At 56.2% G+C, this 17,375-nt stretch overlaps 2 protein-coding genes and 1 long non-coding RNA gene across 4 annotated transcripts in view; 1 reads left to right on the top strand and 2 right to left on the bottom strand.

The window, feature by feature from the left end:
- ADAP1 (ArfGAP with dual PH domains 1) overlaps nt 1-13,809 on the bottom strand; it is a 74,540-nt gene extending 60,731 nt beyond the window's left edge. The window contains exon 1 of one of the 2 annotated variants that reach the window (XM_073886260.1): nt 13,707-13,809. The gene's annotated coding sequence lies outside the window, so the exon portion shown is untranslated. Of the gene's footprint in view, nt 1-9,509; nt 9,648-13,706 lie in introns of those variants that run through there. The other variant, XM_073886259.1, reaches the window with a different exon arrangement.
- Nucleotides 5,186-14,467, bottom strand: COX19 (cytochrome c oxidase assembly factor COX19). The gene is made up of 3 exons (XM_073886261.1): nt 14,332-14,467; nt 13,703-13,818; nt 5,186-9,737 (listed from the first exon to the last, which is right to left on the bottom strand). The coding sequence occupies exons 1-3, from the start codon at nt 14,411-14,413 to the stop codon at nt 9,663-9,665; spliced, it is 273 nt and encodes a 90-aa protein (XP_073742362.1). The 5' UTR covers nt 14,414-14,467; the 3' UTR covers nt 5,186-9,662.
- LOC112816887 (uncharacterized) lies at nt 13,860-17,218 on the top strand. The gene is made up of 2 exons (XR_003206257.2): nt 13,860-14,038; nt 15,479-17,218. It is a non-coding gene; the product is annotated as an uncharacterized lncRNA (long non-coding RNA).
- Nucleotides 17,219-17,375: the final 157 nt, after the last annotated feature.

The following is a 17,375-nucleotide window of genomic DNA, read 5'->3' as shown; positions in this document are numbered from 1 at the left end:
CCATCCATCATCTATCCATCCATCATCCATCCATCATCCATCCATCTGTCCATCCACCTATCCATCATCTATTCATCCATCCATCATCCATCATCCATTATCTATCCATCCATCCATCATCTATCCATCCATCCATCCATCATCCATCCATCACCCATCCATCTATCCATCCATCCATCATCCATCCATCCATCCATCATCCATCTATCCATCCATTCATCATCTATCCATGCATCTATTCTCTATCCATCCACCTATCCATCATCCATCCATCCATCATCTTCGCATCCATCAACTATCTGCCTATCCATTCATCCACCCATCCATCTATCCATTCATCCAACATCTATCCTTCCATCATCCATCTATGTCTTTCCTCCTACAGGATCATCTATAACGTGACTGACATTCCTTCCACTTCCCACTGAGACGTGGGATCTATGTTCTCACCTTAAATCTCAGTGGGGGTTGGGACACCTGGGTGACTCAGTCAGGTGAGCCTCCAACTCTTGGTTATGGCTCAGGTCATGACCTCAGGTTTTAAGATCGAACTCTGTATCAGGCTTCATGCTCAGCACGGAGTCTGCTTGAGATTCTTTCCCCTCTCCCTCTCCCTCTGCTCCTCCCTCCGGCGCTCACTCTCTCTCTCTCTCTCTCTCTCAAATAAATAAAATCTCAAAAAAAAATCTCAGTGGGAGTTGTGATTGCTCCAACCAGTGAAGGATGGTTGCAAGACAGCACACAGACTTCTTAGGCTGGGTCATAAGAGGACATAACTTCCACTTGGGGCACACTCTGGGTCACTATCTTTCCATTCCGGTCTCTCCTCGGGAGCCTGAGCTGCCAGGTACAAAGCCCGGCCCCCAGCCACCACACTGCAGAGACCATGTGGAGAGGGCCCAGAGAGACAGGGAAGCCCCAGCTGCCAGAGACCTCGCAGCTCAGGTCTGGGCCGTGCCCATGCAACTGAGAGCCTCAGGTGGGGCAGCCAATCCCAGAGACATGAAAATGAGAATCATACAATGCTGTAGTTTGAAACTGAGTTTGGGGTGGCCTGCAGCACAGCAAGGACTAACTGGCGTAGTGGGAGGAGAGAGGAGGCTGGAGGAGCAGGGGCCACAGGGCTGTGTACCTCGGGACTCCATGGCCCTGGGCAGACACCCACATCCAAGCACTCAGTCCCAGGGGCCGGGAGGCCCCTCATAGTGACCCTCTTGTCTCCAGGGGGGTCTTCTCTGGGCGGGGCTCCTGCCACCCCCAGATCCCATTTCTACCCCTTGCAGCCTCTACCCTTAGGCACAGTTTGTGGGTGCAGGCAGCGAACCCCTTGCCACCCATCACTGACTCCCCTGTGGTGCCAGGTCCACAGCAGGCACCTGCGGCTCCCCTTCTCTCTGAGCCCCCAAGCCCCCAGCCTGGCCGTCAGGTCAGGAATATCTGGGGCCTGAGGGATGCACAGACCTGGTCCTATCTGCAGTTCCTGGGGAACACAGCACACACTGTCCCCTCTAGGGGACCCTCTTCAGGCACTGCGGTGCTGCCACTGTCCAGCAGGGGCCGCCATGCCACCATATTCTGTCCCCGAGGTGCCACTGACCCTGCAGGTCAATGGGAAGAGGGAGAGCTGGTTTCCTCTGAGTGGTTGGCCCCCACCCCTGCACCAAATTACTGGGCTTTTGTAACAAGTCGGGGGGATAGCACCAGATCCCACAGTCCAACTCTAAAAGCCCCAAAGTGGTAACCAGGCCAACATCTTCAGAAGGGTCTGTCCTTCAGCTCCAGGACACGCCTGGAGGAGAAGTGCTCCCCTGGGGGTGTCCCCAGTCCCACCCCCACACCCATCCAGGACCCGCTGTCCTTCCAACACCGCCTGCCCACCACAAGCCTCCTGGATCCCACACCTGCAGCCCCAAGCTTCCATCCCTGGGCCTTGCTCCACCCCAGGGCCCAGGAGAACGTTTCCCCTTGGAGTGCAGAGAAGCTGGGTGTCCCCCAGGCAGCGAAGGGCTCTCCTCTGTTCAGTGGGGCAGCTGCTAAAATCTAAAACTGTAACATAGCAAGCAGAGTCCTGCCCTGGAAGTTCTTGTCCCCCGTGTCACGGCCAGGGAGCCCCCACCCCCGCCAGAACACAGCTGTTAGGGTGCTGGGGTCGACTATGCAAGCACATCCCCTGCCTCACACTCCTCGTGCACCCAAGTAACTTCCTCTCCTACCTCCTTCCCCTCCTCGAGTGACCTGGGCCTACTCAGGCTCACTGTCCAGCACACGGTGCGGGCCCTGTGGCCGAGACACGTCCAGGCTCTGCGGGCCCGGGAGTTCGGGTGCAGCTGTAGCAAGGGGGGGGCCACAGGCATGCGTCCCTCTTCCTGCCCCCTGACCTCTCTGCGTGGGGTCCCCAAGGGGACTCACTTGGGCTTCCTCAGAGCTCAGCAGCCTCTAAGTCCAGATTCACAGAAGTGGACAGAGGCCCACCCCACGTGCATAGGCTTTAAAATGGCCCTACTGCTCTGGGGTTTCACTGGACTGAGGGCAAGAGGCTGGTCCAAACCCCGAGACAGGCCGGAATTGGGGGGGCAAGCTCGAGAACAAGGCGCTCTCCCGCTCTCACCCCTGCAGCCCCTCCCCTCCAGGGCTCAGCAGTAAATCCACAGCTTTCCAGAGATTCTGTTGGCTATCTTCTGAGTTCAGGGAGAAAAAGGGAGAATGGTAAGAAACAAAGCAGACAATGGGGCGCCTGGGTGGCTCAGTCGGTGAAGCATCTGCCTTCGGCTCAGGTCATGACCCCGGGGTCCTGGGATCCAGCCCCGCATCGGGCTCCCTGCTCCGCGGGAAGCCTGCTTCTCCCTCTGCCACACCCCCTGCTCATGCTCCCTCTCTTCTCTTTCAAATAAATAAAATCTTTTAAAAAAAAGCACCAAGCAGGCAAGAGCACTTAGTTCGAGACATCTCGTCCTCCTGGCGGTTGCAGGTACCCTCCGCCCTGCTGCTTGTGCGTCCTCGGGCTGCATCCACACCCCCAACTGCTCTGACCCCTCCCCGGCCCGCTGCCTTCCGAGGGGACACAGCCTGGCCTGGAAGAATCAGGGGTGTCCACCAGGAGGAGAAGGGAAGGGTCCGCACGAAGCGAGCATGAAAGGCACTACAACATGACAGCAGGGCTCCTGAGAAGTGGCTGGGCACGGTTCCCCAGCCCACCCCGGGGACTGATCAGTCAAAGCCAGGAGGCTGGAGGCCAGGTTGGCGTGGCTAGACGCCACAGACACGTACTCCAGTCCCTCCAGGAGCACAGAAGCCTGCTCTGGCCCGGGTCACGTCTGTCTCAGGACGGCCACTCTGCAGATGCAGCTGCCGCTGGGTCTATGCCAGGCCTGATGGCTGACCAGGCACCAAGCATGATCTGCTTGGCCTCGGAGCTCCGTGCCCACCCAGTGGGGCCTGGTGGTCTCCCTCTGGCCCACGACCCCCCCACCTCAGGACGCACAGCCCCCCGCTCCTGTGCTGCCCAGGGGCCTGCAGACTGGCCCCCTTGCACAGAGCAGAGCCACCCACTGCTCCTCTCTAGGCCCAGGAGAGGGAGAGGCGGACAGGTGGGCCAGCCCTGACTGCAGGGCACAGAGGTCATCAAGCAGGCCCAGGGAGAACAGCCCTGTCCCGGGAAGAAGAAAGAGATGACTGGAGACGAGATGCCGGAGGGTCCTCAATGGGGAGGGAGATGAGAGTCCTGAAGTCTGCAGTTCCAGTGAAGTTGTCATGGCTCTCGGGGGGCGCAGACACGAACTAGACCCACGTGGCAGATCTGCAGGCCTGTGGGGCAGCGACTGCCCCATCCACCTTCACGGCTCTGGATCCCATAGGTCTGGCATCAGGAAGGACCTGCCTGCCTCGATCTTCAACATTCCCGGACCTGCTCACCACTTGGGCCAGCAGAGGAGCATTTTAAAGCGAGACCACGACACAACAGCAGAAGCCACCTGGGCTTCCGCCCTTCCTGAGTGCCCAGCAAACCTACACAACAGTGGTCTCAGGCTTCCTAAGGCCTTGGACGCCTGGGGAACACGTGGCGTGTCCCCTAAGGAAAGTACGCTGGTGGATGACGTCCTTCTAGGCCAACATCAGCAGGGCCCTGACGGAGCCCAGTCAGAGCGACTGGCACCTGCCACCTGGCCTGGACCCTTCTTCCCTTCTTCCCAGGAGGTGCCCCTTCCCTCTGCGAAGTTCTGTGCACAGGTCACCGTGAATCTGGTTCCATTCCTGCACAAGACTGGACATTGGTAATTTTACTCACTACAACAAAGTCACTTCTGTGGCCTGACAGAAAGCTCTCCAATGTCTCCTGAAATAATAAAATATCTGCTTTCAACAAACTGAGGGTTGCTGGAGTGGTGGGGGGTGGGAGGGATGGGGTGTCTGGGTGACAGACATTGGGGACGGTATGTGCTACGGTGAGCGCTGTGAACTGTGCAAGACTGTTGAATCACAGATCTGTACCTCTGAAACCAATAATGCAATATATGTTAAGAAAAAAAAAAAAAGAAGATAGCAGGAGAGGAAGAATGAAGGGGAGTAAGTCAGAGGGGCAGACGAACCATGAGAGACGATGGACTCTGAAAAACAAACTGAGGGTTCTAGAGGGGAGGGGGGTGGGGGGATGGGTTGGCCTGGTGATGGGTATTAAAGAGGGCACGTTCTGCGTGGAGCACTGGGTGTTATGCACAAACAATGAATCATGGAACACTACATCAAAAACTAATGATGTAATATATGGTGATTAACATAACAATAAAAAATTTAAACAATAAAATCTCTGCTTTCTCGCCCATAAAGAATCTCACTGAAAGACTGAATCCAAACGCCCGGTGGCTGGAATGACAGGCACATAGCTCCTTCTTTCCCAGGAAGGACGGGCATGAAGCTGGCAGTGCAGACAGAAAGCAGTCTTTCTGGCCTCCAAAGGGGACACCCGAGCAGACTGCCACACCCCTCCCCCAAAAGGCCCATGAAGCCACCATGAGTGGCACCAGGCCCGCCCCCGGCTGCCCTACGTGCTTTGCAGAACTGTATCTGGACACAAAACCAGTGCGCTTTTCCCAGGAAAAATAAACCAGGCTATTTATGGACAATATAAAATTGCAACCACAAGCGTGTAATTTATAGGTGATATAAAATAACAACCGAACACAGAGAGTTCTCAAACTAATGATTTGTTTCTATAAAAATGATACATGCTTGTTATAAAATGCAATCATAAAGAAAAATACATGGAGGAAAGCCACATACATCCAAATGATTCTGTCACTCGGACATGTATCATGACCGTTCACTGCCCGGGATCCCAGACACCTCTCACGTGTACCTTAGATTAGAGAGACGAACACTGGACAGGAACGGAGTCATGACATACATGCAGGGGCTGGCTCTGACCTGATCCTGTTTGTCAAGTACATACCCGTTTTCTATCGTCCGCCAGCAAGAAGCAGCTGCAAAGCAAGTGCCAAAGATTTCAGAAAAATAGGGGCTTTAAACCCAGCCCTGAAAAAATTCGATCCATGACCGGGTTGCTGCAGATAACGAGACAAAGCTCCACAGCCGTGTGAGAGCACGTCTTCTGGGCACGGGCATGGGTGAGCTACTCACCATCCAGCAGCTCGGACCCAAGGCCCAGCCAGGCCCCGTGCTTCCGTGTCCCGCTCACATCACTGCTATAGGGTTCTTTGCAGTGTGGGGCGGTGTGGTCGGCAGAGTCCACATCCGCATCCCTGGCCAGACCCCGCGAATCTGACTTTCCAGGGGGTGGTCAGGTTAAGGATCTTGGGCTGGCAGGGGACCCTGGATTATCTGGGTGGGCAGTGTCGTCAGGAGGGTCCTGGTCAGGAGGCAGGAGCGTCAAGAGTCAGGGAGAAGATGGGACAGCTGAGGACAGAGAGGACACTCTCCTGGAGGGCGGGCCCCAGGCCAAGGAACGTGAGAGCCTCTAGAAGCCGGAAAGAACAAGGAAACAGACTCTGGCCAGAGCCCCGAAGAAACGCAACCCTGTGGGCCTTATTTATGAGGAAAAAGCATTAATCTGTATTGTTTACACCACTGGGTCTGCGGTGACTTAACTGAGCACAGGACGCTTCATGGAGGGGAGAGTCCGTCTTGCTCTTGATGGTGGGACAGCTGGGCAGAGGGAACCCCAGTGCTACACCCCGAGCGCCCCTGGACACTCGTGTGGCTGAGGCCGTGGCCACATCCGGCGCGCCCCACCCCAGGGGTGGGGCCAGAGGGAAGCGGACTGAGGGGCTCATCTTCAGGGAAGGTGGCTGTGGGCCCAGGCCTGACCGTGGAGGCCCAGGTTCCCCGGCCTATCTCCCGCGTGAGAACACTTGGAAAACGTTCTGGAAGTTGTCTTTGGGCGCCTTTGAATACCGCTGCTGGCTTCCTGCAACCAGTGTGCGGGCGCTTTACATGAGCAAGGCCGGAGGACCGGGTGCTCTGGCACGGACAGGACTTCTGCACCCTACGCACCACGCGGCTGGCAACTCAGATCTGGAAAATCAAAGGCCGCGCCGGGAAGCTGTCCGCGACCTCTCCTCGCACGCTTCCTCCCCACTTGCCGAAACCGTTTGTCTTATCAGCTGCCTCAAAATCCACTGGATGCACCTCAGAATGAGAATTTACTCAACCACGCACACGGAAAGTTCAACCAGTTTAATGCAAAATACTTTTTTCATTTTGAAATAATTTTAGACTTCCAAAAATTTGCAAAAATAGGACAGAGTTCATATGCCCAGCTTCCCCAACCACCACCTTACATAACCACAGAACAAGAATCCAAGCATCCTGATAACCAGCCTGCACATCGCTGGGCCCCAGCGGCTGCCCGTCACTTGCTGGCCCGGGGCCCGCGTGGCCGTCAGTCTGTCTCCCCGGACCCCAGGCCTCTCGGGCCCCTGACACCTGTGAAGAGCACCGGTCCTCGCTCTGCAGACTGTGTGTAGTCTGGAGTCTGCTCACTGGAGGGAGGTAAGAACACCCCAGGAGGACGTCAGACGGGGACACGAGCCGTGGGCAGGTCACCCAGCGTGACCACACCGACATCTCTGCTGCACCGCGGGAGGCCCCAGACCAGGCCAACACGGGTTTCGCGTCACACTCGGCCCGAGCCCAGGCCCCCGGTCGGTTCTCGTCGACACCCCCTGTGGCTGTGCTGTGACTGCCACCCCCCCCCCCGCTATTTCTGCGGGGGACAGACCAGCGCCAGGAGCTGTCTCTCCCCGACCAACCGGGATCCCATTAGTGATACATGTCAGCGTGGACTCGTGCAGAGTCACTGATTGTGAAGACTGAGCCAATACAATATTCTGCTGCCCAAACTGGCCCAGACGTGGCTCCCCGGGGGGGCCTGTGTCCTTCCAACAAGCCCCCATCGTATTTCCGGCAATTCCTTACTTTCTGACACAAAAAGGTCCGGGCTCGGGTTGGATTTCCCACTCTGGCCCGGGCGCCAGCCAGCCCTTCAGGAGCCTGGTTCCAGCCGTTGGGAGCAGCACTCCGGCCTGAGACGGGGTGTGGGTGTGCACCTGCTGTGGGTGTCGCAGCTCAAGGCCCCTGGCTGCCAGAGCTGGCAGGTGCCCACATGGATGCACGCACAACACCTAAGTCCGTCTTTCTGTCCGGCCACCTTATCTGTGATGCAACAGGGACTCCCAAGATCCCGGCTCTTCTCTGCGCTCCCTAGCTCTCTGGTCCTAGAACACTCGTTTTCAGAGCTGGCCAGAGAACAGAACTTGTCTTCTGGTCCCCAGCCCGGTCCGACTCCTGCCTTCCACAGCTGCAGGGCCCGCTATGCCCCACCCCCACCGCAGCTGCACACTGGGTGCCCCACAGCCGTGTCATTTCTGAGCACGGAGAACGGGAATCCGGCTGAGTCAGAGCTACACGGCACACCGGCGACCATCCTCCTTAGTGTCTGCTTTGTCCTGCCTCAATTTCGTGTTTGCACAAACGTGCAGCTACTTCTGGTTCCCTGTCTTCCTTGTTACCGTTACTACAGGTGCTTCCAGAGTCTGCCTTTCTCACGTACGGCACCTGTGGTAGGAGGTCAGCCCGTGTCAGTTCAGATTCCACGCTCCCTGCCACGCAAGCCACAGGTCACTGACAGCTCGCCCGTGTGGGCATCTGGGTCACCTCAGTGTTTTCTAACTACAAACAAGGCCGCATCGACAACCTTGTGCATACGTAATTCTGGACAGTTAGCAGATACAAACTAGTTTCATGGCTCAGTTTGGTTTGGTGATAAGAGCGAAGATACTTCACCAACTGGACGATAACGTGAAAGAAGTCTGTAGCACAATGACAGGGTAAGACAGAGACCAAATACTCAACAGTGACAAACCGCAGTGGGAGCAGGAGGTGCTGAGCCACCCGCGTGGTGAACGGGGCAGAGTCGGCACCGCGGACGTGGCACCAGCCGCGGGAGGGACTAACTTCAGGGAGGGTCTAAGCCAAGAGGCATCCACCACAGAAGGACTGAAAACAGAGTGACCTGAAGGCAGAGAACTGGACACGGACATGCCTCTACCACCCACGGCCGAGGAGTGGGCAGTGGCGACTTTCAGGAGCCCAGACGTGGGTCATGGCGGGCTGTCCCCTCCAGGGTCACTGTCTGGGTGGGGATGTGTCCACCGTCTTCCATTAGCCACACTGGGACCAAAGCCAGGTAGCTGGGAGCCAGGGAAGGCAGCGCCGGGCCCAGACCCACACACACGTGGCATTCCGTGCGTGGGCCTGAACCCTGGTCACGTATCGAAGCCGCCCAGAAATCCTGGCTCGGGTCTGAGTACATGTGAGGTTTAAATGACTGCAGGCGATTCCGGTGGTGGCTCTGGCTAACGAGACGCCCCGGGACCGTTGCCCTGACACGTGTCAGCCTGAATGTTCTTTCAGAGGGAGATGCTGGGAGACCACGCGTGAGGCAAACTACAAATGTCCTGACACCTGTTTCCCAGTTACGATAAACAGACCCTTGTAATTAAACTGCAACACGGTCTGCACCGGTTACAGAATGAGCCTTTGGTTAAAAGGTACTTGGTGTTCAGACATTACCAGAAAAATATCACTAAGTCCAATAGGTCAAAAGCCAGACGATCTCTCCTTTCCAAGTTCATACTCTATATTTTGTTTAAGAAAAAAAAAAAAAAAAACAGAAAACGAACCAGTGCAAAGCAGCACAACAAGGAAACCGTTTTGCCCGGAACAGTTTCTCCCAGTATCCATGTCTCTGTGGGAGGCCAAAGCTGAGAGCACTCAGCGCGCCAGCACCGGGAAGCCACGCACAGTATCACGCCGTGGAGTCACCGTGTCACCCAGGCCGCGTGTCCCCTGGCCAAGCAGGCATGACTCCACACTCCTACCTCCCGCCCGCCACGGGTCTCCCTAGGACCTCTGCCACACGCGACGTAAAGATAAAACCCAACACTCTTGGGGGAAAATGAGATTTAAAACCAACAATAATTTTTCAAAACAACCTGGAAAACATCAGGATGAGCTGTTTCCGTCAAGGAGGGCATTCCGGAAGCCTCTATGTCACAGCACCTAACTATAAGCTGCCAGTTGACAAGGTTGCACAACAGCTCCATCCTGGAAGATGGGGCAGCTGGTGGTCCTCCTCCCATTAAGAGTTAGGTTTTTGCCTCTGGTTTTCCACCGATCAAATCTCCAAATCCCAGTTTTTCCAGGGGTTCCTGTGCCATCAGCTGCCTGCGGAAAGGGAAGAAAACGAAGAGCGCCGTCTGCACGGGGCCTGTGCTTTCACTCCCATCCCGCCCAACCAGTGTCCCAGGGGCTGCCTGTGGCCGGGGACACTGCTGCTCTGGGCCCCAAAGGGCCTCTCTGCGCCCTCCTCCTCCTGCCTGTGACACCTGCACCCCTGGACCCAAGAGAGACACCCGCCCCCACAACGCAGGGCACAGCCAGAACCCGAAGGAAGCAGGCAGACCACAGTGAGGCGCCCCGAGGGCCCAGTCTGGAGCAGAGCCCTGGCCTCCAGGTCCCTGTGAAGACGCCCCGGACAAAGTGTGGACAGAACAGGACTTTGTTTGCTACAACTGACCCTGAACAACACAGGGGTTAGGGGCACCGAACACCTGCGTAGTCGAGGATCCGTCTATAATTCCCGACTCCCCCAAAGCTTAAGGACTAACAGCCTACTGCTGACCGGAAACCTCAGCTATGACATAAGTATATCCTGATAAAACGTAAGCCAGAGGAAAAAAAAGTGTTATTAAGAAAATCGTAAGGAAGAAACGTATTTCCAGGACTGTACTGCATTTATTGAAAAAGTCTGCCTGTAAGCAGACCTGTACTGTTCAGTCACTGCATCTGTTAGCTTTACTCGTAACTCAGACACGCCCAGACGCGTGGCGCGTGGGCTCCACGTCCTCTCAGTCCTGCCCCAGGCCCCGCACGGTCCCAAGCTGGCCCGCAGCCATGTCCTGCTCCCACTGCCTTCCTATAACCAGCCGTGTGCCAGCCTCCTGCCGCGTCCATGTAAGTCAGGGCCACGAAGACAGGGATGCCCCGCACAGAGGACCTGCCAAGCTCAGGAGCCTCCCCCATCTGGCCTCCCGCCACCCACGCTCCAGGGAGTCAGGAGGCCTGGGTTTCATTCTGTTTGGTTTTGGGGGGCGGGGGTGGGTCGACCCCAACTCTCAGAGGCATCTGTCTGTCCTGCTTGCCAGGGGGGGAGGGGGGAACAGTGTCCCCGCAGGAACCGCCAGGCTCAGCTGACACACGGCCCGCTATCACATCACACACTGTGTCCCGGCTCCCACCGCTGAGCCCGCGGACCACTCCCCCCAAGCCCGGCAGGCCAGTGCAGGCAGCCCGGAGTTCAGCCAGCATGTGGGGCACCGCAGGACGTCCAAGGCACCTGCTCCGATGACCCGCTTTCTGCAGGCTCGCGGGGATCCAGTGGGAGCAGGCCACACTTCTGCAGAAACACAAAGCCTCACAGGGAGATGCTCTCTATCCAAACCTCACAATGGCTGTCGCTTATCCCTCAGGAAAATGTCCCCAGAACTGCAAAGTTCAGTCAGTACAATTTAATCTAGAAGCAGATTAAATTCTATAGCATGGAACGCATGCACCACTCCTTAAACTCAAATGAGGAAAACAACGATAAATTTTCAACACATCTTGGCAAAAGAGGCCACCTGGCTGACAGTTCTTAAAACTGACTTCTCTGACCACACTGGGATCAGCAGAGCAATGACCCCCAGATGACACCCTCCTTGCTGGAGCCTGTGTCACCCTCCACGGCAGAGGGGAATTCGGGCTACAGGTGAAACACAGCTTCTAACTGGCTGATTCTGAGGTGATGTCACCCAGGACGACTCAACCTCATCACGTGAATCCTGAAAATCAGAGACAGATGGGAGGCACGGAAGGGTCGAAGAGATACACCATCGCCAGCTTTGAGAAGGCAAAGGGCCACGAACCAAGGAGCATGGGCGCCTCTAGAAGCTGGAGAAGGCAGGGAGCAATTCTGCCCTGGAGCCTCCAGAAGGAAAGCAGCCTGTCCACGCCCTGACTGAGCCCCGTGACACCCGTGTCAGACTTCCTGCCACAGAAGGGCAGGTGGGCTGGCAGCACACCAACACAGGGCGAGCGGTGCTCCTCCCGACATGCCACGGCAGGACGGACCTGCGTGTTTAGTGGCACAAAGAAGGAATAAGGAGGAAAAAACCAGAAGCCAAATATGGTTCAACATATCCTTTCTACAAATCTGTTAATCTTCATAAAATCAAGCTCCTTGGCAAGGTCCTAAAAACAACAAATACAACATTCAACAAGTTCTAAAGCCAAAAGAATTTCAATGCCTCCCTTCAGCATAAGGGAAGAGACCATCCCATTTCCAGTCCAGTATTTTAGGGACTGAGCCAGCATTGAGCGAATGATTTAGGGCAACCGGATTTCCGGGAGGCCTGGCCTTCACACCAACCCGTGCTCCGGGATGCAGCTGCATGGCCCGATGCCCGCCCCATGGCACGGGGACCCAAGTGAAATGATTACAGAGCCTTGATATCACGGATCATAGGTGTATTTGCTGTTTTCTCTGCCAACAAAGCAATCCCAAACAGCTTTTCCTGTGAGAAAAATGTGGCCCACCCCTACAGCACACATACTTCCCCATCTGGCTACAGCGGCCCACGGCCTCAAGAGGCAACTTTAAAAACCTGTTGTGGTCCAGTTTTTTACAAAGATGCATACAGAGGCACAAACCAGTAAGTCATGACTGGGATTTCAGCACAAAAGGGAAAGGGAAGAAAAGAGGTTTGTAAAAAGCAGGAGGAGCAAATACGCAAAATCTAGCTACTGAATCCAGGTGGTCGTGGATTTTCATTAAAAACCATCCAAAAGTCTATGGCCAAAATCACTGACCAAGTCAAAACACACACAGGCACCCTTTAAATTTATCTTAACTTCGCCTGACCAGCCAGCGAAGCCACTTAAAATAATAGAACCCACAGAGTGGCCAGCTGCATCCGTTGGCCCCCATCGACCTCAGCAGGCCTCGGGGAGGCCGGTCTCCAGAAGCTGTGCTGAGCAAGGCACGGCCACACGGAGAGCACGCAGCTCACTCCTAGGGTCAAATGGGGAGAAAGGACAGGGCCCTTCTGCTGGTCCTTCACCAGGCAAGCCAGGAGCCTCTCTGGGGACACAGGCAGCCCAACTCTGGAACAACTGTGGAACAACTCCCGGCAGGAGCAGCTACCTGTGTGTGCTGGGTACTCTGGCCTGCACAGGGTGATTAACCCAAGCTTCAGAGGGGCGGGTGAGCCTGAACAACTCCGGAGACAGAGTGAGGGCCTCACCTGACGGCCCCACTCCCAAAAGGGCCCATCCCCAAGGTCCCACATGTCTACAAATAGCCCTCAACACGCCTGTGGGCCTGAGAAACACAAGAGATTTTGCCCCGAGGGAAATAAGACGAGTTTGTTATGGGAAAATGGAAACGGGGCTCCAACTGGATTGGTTTATGTCAACCCATCTTCAGACAAAGCCATCTGAAGACTGGATTCTTTAATGAGCTAATGAAGGGCGCAAAATGCACAAATACAAGTTCCCACCCCCACTATATAATTATCTGCCTTTCCCCATTAAGGACTAGAACAGTTCTTAAGTAAAATCTCAACGGATCATAGTTAGGAACATTTGCTTTATTTAAAAGTGAGCTCTAGTAACTTCTGGTCAAGACAAAACAAATCCTTTGTCTTTCATCATTTCTGAAATGGCCTATTGTCTCTCCTGTCACATTTCAAGCACAGCTGAGTCGACATGGGACAAAACAACATTTTTATGGTCTGAGAACGTGAAAGAAAGAAACCGTGTACCCACAACCTTCAAATCTTTTGGCTCAGTCAGCATTTTCATGATGTACGGGTCTGAAACCTTAATGACAGGTCAGCAGCTCCCAAATATGGAAAGAAAATACTCTGAGGAATGCAGTCGTATATGAGGCTGTCACTCACGGAAAGGTCCCCGTGACTACTACACAACTTCTAGTGCCATTTAATCTGCCTCAATTCTAGGGGCAAAAGCAATTACACAGCTGTGAAAGGCAGAAGTCTCAGTGAGCCACGCTGCAACGAGCTCTTGGGGAAAGAACGCTTCTGGGGAGCGGAGGAAGGTTCGAGAAGTCAGAGATGTTAGCAGGTACTTGCCTCTCCATCCTGCATTCTAAATAGGCTTTTGATTCCTTTCTGCACAAAGCGTTTTCGAACTTATTGTCGCGGAGGCACTTCATGAATTTCTCTTTGAAGCTTTTACATTCACCTAGAACGAGAAGGAAAACAGCATTTCCTCTTAAAGCGAAAACAGGACACGCTCGCACAGCCGCCTGACGAGCAGCACGACTCCTTTCAAAACTCGCTTCCTCCACAAGCACGCGCTGGGAGGCGAGCACCTGGCCACCGGGGAGCTCACGTGGGACTGTCTGACCTTCGCTGCGGGGTGGGAACATTTCACAGGAAACCGTGGGTTAAGACAAGAGTCGGTAAGTCCACTCTCGGAGCCCTGGCTTCCACAGGGGCTCACCCCAAACCCAGACCCGGGCCACAAACCTGCGGGGCTCAGCAGCGCGTTCCAGGCGTGCGCGCGTCCCTGGCTACCAGCCTGCAGGCCCGGACGCGGCGGGTCCCCCACACGCCCCGCTCCCGCCAGCCGCTCCGCGCCGGGCCGTCCCGCCGGGCCTCGGTTTCCCCACCTGCACCGCGGAGCCGTGCGGCGCCACTGGACACTCAGGACCCGAGGCCCGGCGCGGGAGCCCAGCGGCTGCCCGCCGCTCACCGAAGTGATCCAGCGGGAAGCTGCCCTTCTCCGGGGGCCGCGGCTGGAAGCTCTTGGACCCAAAATTCATGGCGGTCGACATCTTGGCGAGCCCCGAACTGCCACGCGCGCCCTACGCAGGGCGGCGGGCCGAGCGCCGAGGGGGCCCAGCGAGAGCGCGGAGCACGTCGAGCGGCGGGCGGCCACGGGCGTCAGGCCCCGCCCCTGCCGCGCGGGCCCCGCCTCCGCACCACAGGTCCCGCCCCTACGCCGCCGGACCCCGCCCCCGCCTCGAAGGCCCCACCCCTTACTGACCGGGCCCCTCCCCGCCACCGGGACCAGTCCCCTGGCCGCAGAGGCTCCGCCCCCCCTGCCCGGGCCCCGCCCCAGCTGGGCTCTGGAAGGCCCTGAGCCGGGCTGCTCTGCCCAGTCCTTGCCAGTCTCCTCCAGTCTGACCCTCACAGCAACCCAGTGGCAGAGGCCAGCCGTCATCTCCTTATGATGAGGAAACGGAAGTCCAGAGAGGCTCAGCAGTTTGCCCAAAGACACACAGCTTCAGTCCACAGGAAGCCCAAGAGCAGGTGCACTGGCAGGGTCAGGCAGGCTGTGCGGCACCTCTGCATCCCCAGGTGTCTGCGGGGCTTACCTGCGGGGGAGGAAGGAGTGAGGGCCGACACAACATAGCGTCACACCCCGGGCAGCTCCAGCGACAGAAGTGTGATTGCTGTCGGCTCTGGAGGCCAGAGGTCTGAGACAGACGTGTGGCGGGGCTGCCTCCTCCCGGAGGCTCTGGGGAGACCCCACCGCAGGCCGCGCGCGAGCCGCGGGTGGTCGCCGGCAGTCTTGGGGCTCCTTGGCTCGTGCGCACACCCCGTCTCCGCCCTCACCCTCCCGTGAGGTCCTCCCCGTGTGTCTGTGTCCAGATGTCCTCTGCGTACAAGGACGCCAGCCACACTGGGTGGGCGCACCCTAACGACTTCATCCTAATTACATCTGCTATGACCCTATTTCCACAAAAGGTCCCCTGCTAAGGTTTGGGGTATGGGTAGGTTTCCAACCTATGAATTCGCAGGGGGCGGGGGATGCAGCTCAACCTGTAAGGAACTAAAACAGCGACGTGGACAGTTACGGCTCTGGTGGTCACTTATTGTTACTATCGTTCTTATAGCAGCGAGAACAACCGTGAAAGGGCTCGGTGGAGACCCCAGCTCTCCCACACAGAGCCTCCTCCCAGCCCTGTACCCCGGGGCAACCAGCCCTCGTCCCCAAACCGGGCCTCTGGATTTCATCGGGAGGGAGGAAGTGGATCACTGCCCTCCCAGTGCCCCTGCGCTCTGTGATTCTGCCAGGAGCTCCAACCTGCATCTGGGCATCCATCCCATCCGTGTGCCTACCATGTGCCAGGCCCTAGACATAAGCAGATTGGGGCCTCAGCAACAGGGCTCACCAGCTACCCCCTCCCCCCAGTCCCTGACGTGATCCAGCACCATGCCTCCTTTTAATGTCAGGACTAGGAGCAGTTCGGGCAACTCAGGGGCTTTGCAGAGAAGTGCCCTGCCAACAAGCCCTCACAGCCCCCACCTCAGGGCCTGCCCCCTCCTCAAGGCCTCTGGAAGGCATCCAGCTCCCCACTCACTGGCTCCCCAGCACGCCTGCCCCTCCTCAGTGTGCACCAGGGGATCTGTGTGCCTGGGGTTGCATTCAGCAGTGTGTCCAGGGCCGGCAGAGCCAGCCCTGAATGCCACTGGGGCCTGTTGGGGGTCCACAGGGAAAGCCCATCGCAGCCGTTGAGGCCTTGATCAGCCTGGTATTCTGGGCCCACTAAAAACTACAAAAGGAAAATTGCACCTTGATCTTGTCACATAATGACCGTTTCATGCGGCTAGAACCAGGGGCCACGCACTGGGTTATTCATTAATATGTTTCCAGGGCAGTGAACAAAAGACGCTTTTATTGCCCAGCAAATAGCACTTTTCCACTTGACTAGATCACACCACTCAGCAGTAAAGAGGACAGCCCTGCCCCCCAAGGTTGCCTGCAGCCTCTCCATCCAGCAGCCCTGAGGAACCAATGAAGCATTGGAGGCCCGGTGACCCCGAGGTGACAGCCAGCTTTTAATTGACACGTCTGTACCTGGCAGATGATTATTGCTTTATATGAGACGTTTGGCTGGGAGGGAGGGAAGGGATTTTCATCTGCGGCGCACAGATAAAGAAGTGGGGGAAGAAACTGATGCTTCTGGAATCCCTCTTCCGCGCTAGGCTGTTTGTCGTGGGGCCCCTGGAACAGTGCCGGACATACAGCGGACATTCAGTTAGTAGTATCTGAAGGATGAACCTGGTTAGGCAGATGTTCTTATCCCTCACCTCACATGTAGAGAAACACAGAGGTCAAGTCTCGTCCGAGGTGACGCAGCCAGTGTCCGAGCCACGCGGCACCGTGTAACAAACATCCCCAGCTCAGCGGCATAAAATAGAGATCATCTGCTTTGCCAAGAACTTGCAGTGTGGGCTGGCCTTGTTGGAGACGTCCTGCCTGGCATCAGCTGGGGACGCTCAAACTCAGACCGAGACACTCCCCCTTTAAGACGGCCCCTGGATCGACACTTGCCTGAAACTAGATATAGCAGATCTCTCCACTTTAATACAGTCTGCTGCAAAAGTATATTTTTCAAAAGGATGAAAACACAGTTCTCAGAGAAATATAAACTGCACATGCGTTAGTTTCATTTAACGCATGGATGAAGGGGTTTGTCTGGATGGCAAAGCTGGTTCTGAGAAGGGCGCCCTAGCCCTGATATATCCACATCTGGTCAGAGGAAAAGAAAGGATGCCGGAGTCGGATTGCTAAGCTGGACCTACAACAGGTTAATAGCTCACGGGGCAATAAACCATAACCTTCGGGATTATCCTTTCTGCCAGACAGAAGTGATTTGCATTTTACAGGAAAATCAATCACTTGTAGCTTTTCTGTTTCCTACCTGTGAATGTCTAGCTCGGGGGCACCTGGGCCTGGCCAATAATAAACGGTAAGTCAAATACAGCGACTCCCTGGGAGGGTCGAAT

Source organism: Callorhinus ursinus, unplaced genomic scaffold, assembly GCF_003265705.2.
Source record: "Callorhinus ursinus isolate GAN/ISIS: 27379988/994484 unplaced genomic scaffold, GSC_fseal_2.0 scaffold70, whole genome shotgun sequence".
Classification (NCBI taxonomy): Eukaryota; Metazoa; Chordata; class Mammalia; order Carnivora; family Otariidae; genus Callorhinus; species Callorhinus ursinus.
This window is presented reverse-complemented; position numbering and strand designations above follow the sequence as displayed.

What these genes read in the sequence shown, in the direction of transcription:
- COX19 (XM_073886261.1), bottom strand. Translation starts at nt 14,413, where the DNA reads ATGTCGACCGCCATGAATTTTGGGTCCAAGAGCTTCCAGCCGCGGCCC. An exon ending in CTTCCCGCTGGATCACTTCG is followed by an intron (nt 13,819 to 14,331) that starts GTGAGCGGCGGG and finishes TTCTCGTTCTAG; the next exon opens with GTGAATGTAAAAGCTTCAAA. An exon ending in AATGCAGGATGGAGAGGCAA is followed by an intron (nt 9,738 to 13,702) that starts GTACCTGCTAAC and finishes TTCCGCAGGCAG; the next exon opens with CTGATGGCACAGGAACCCCT.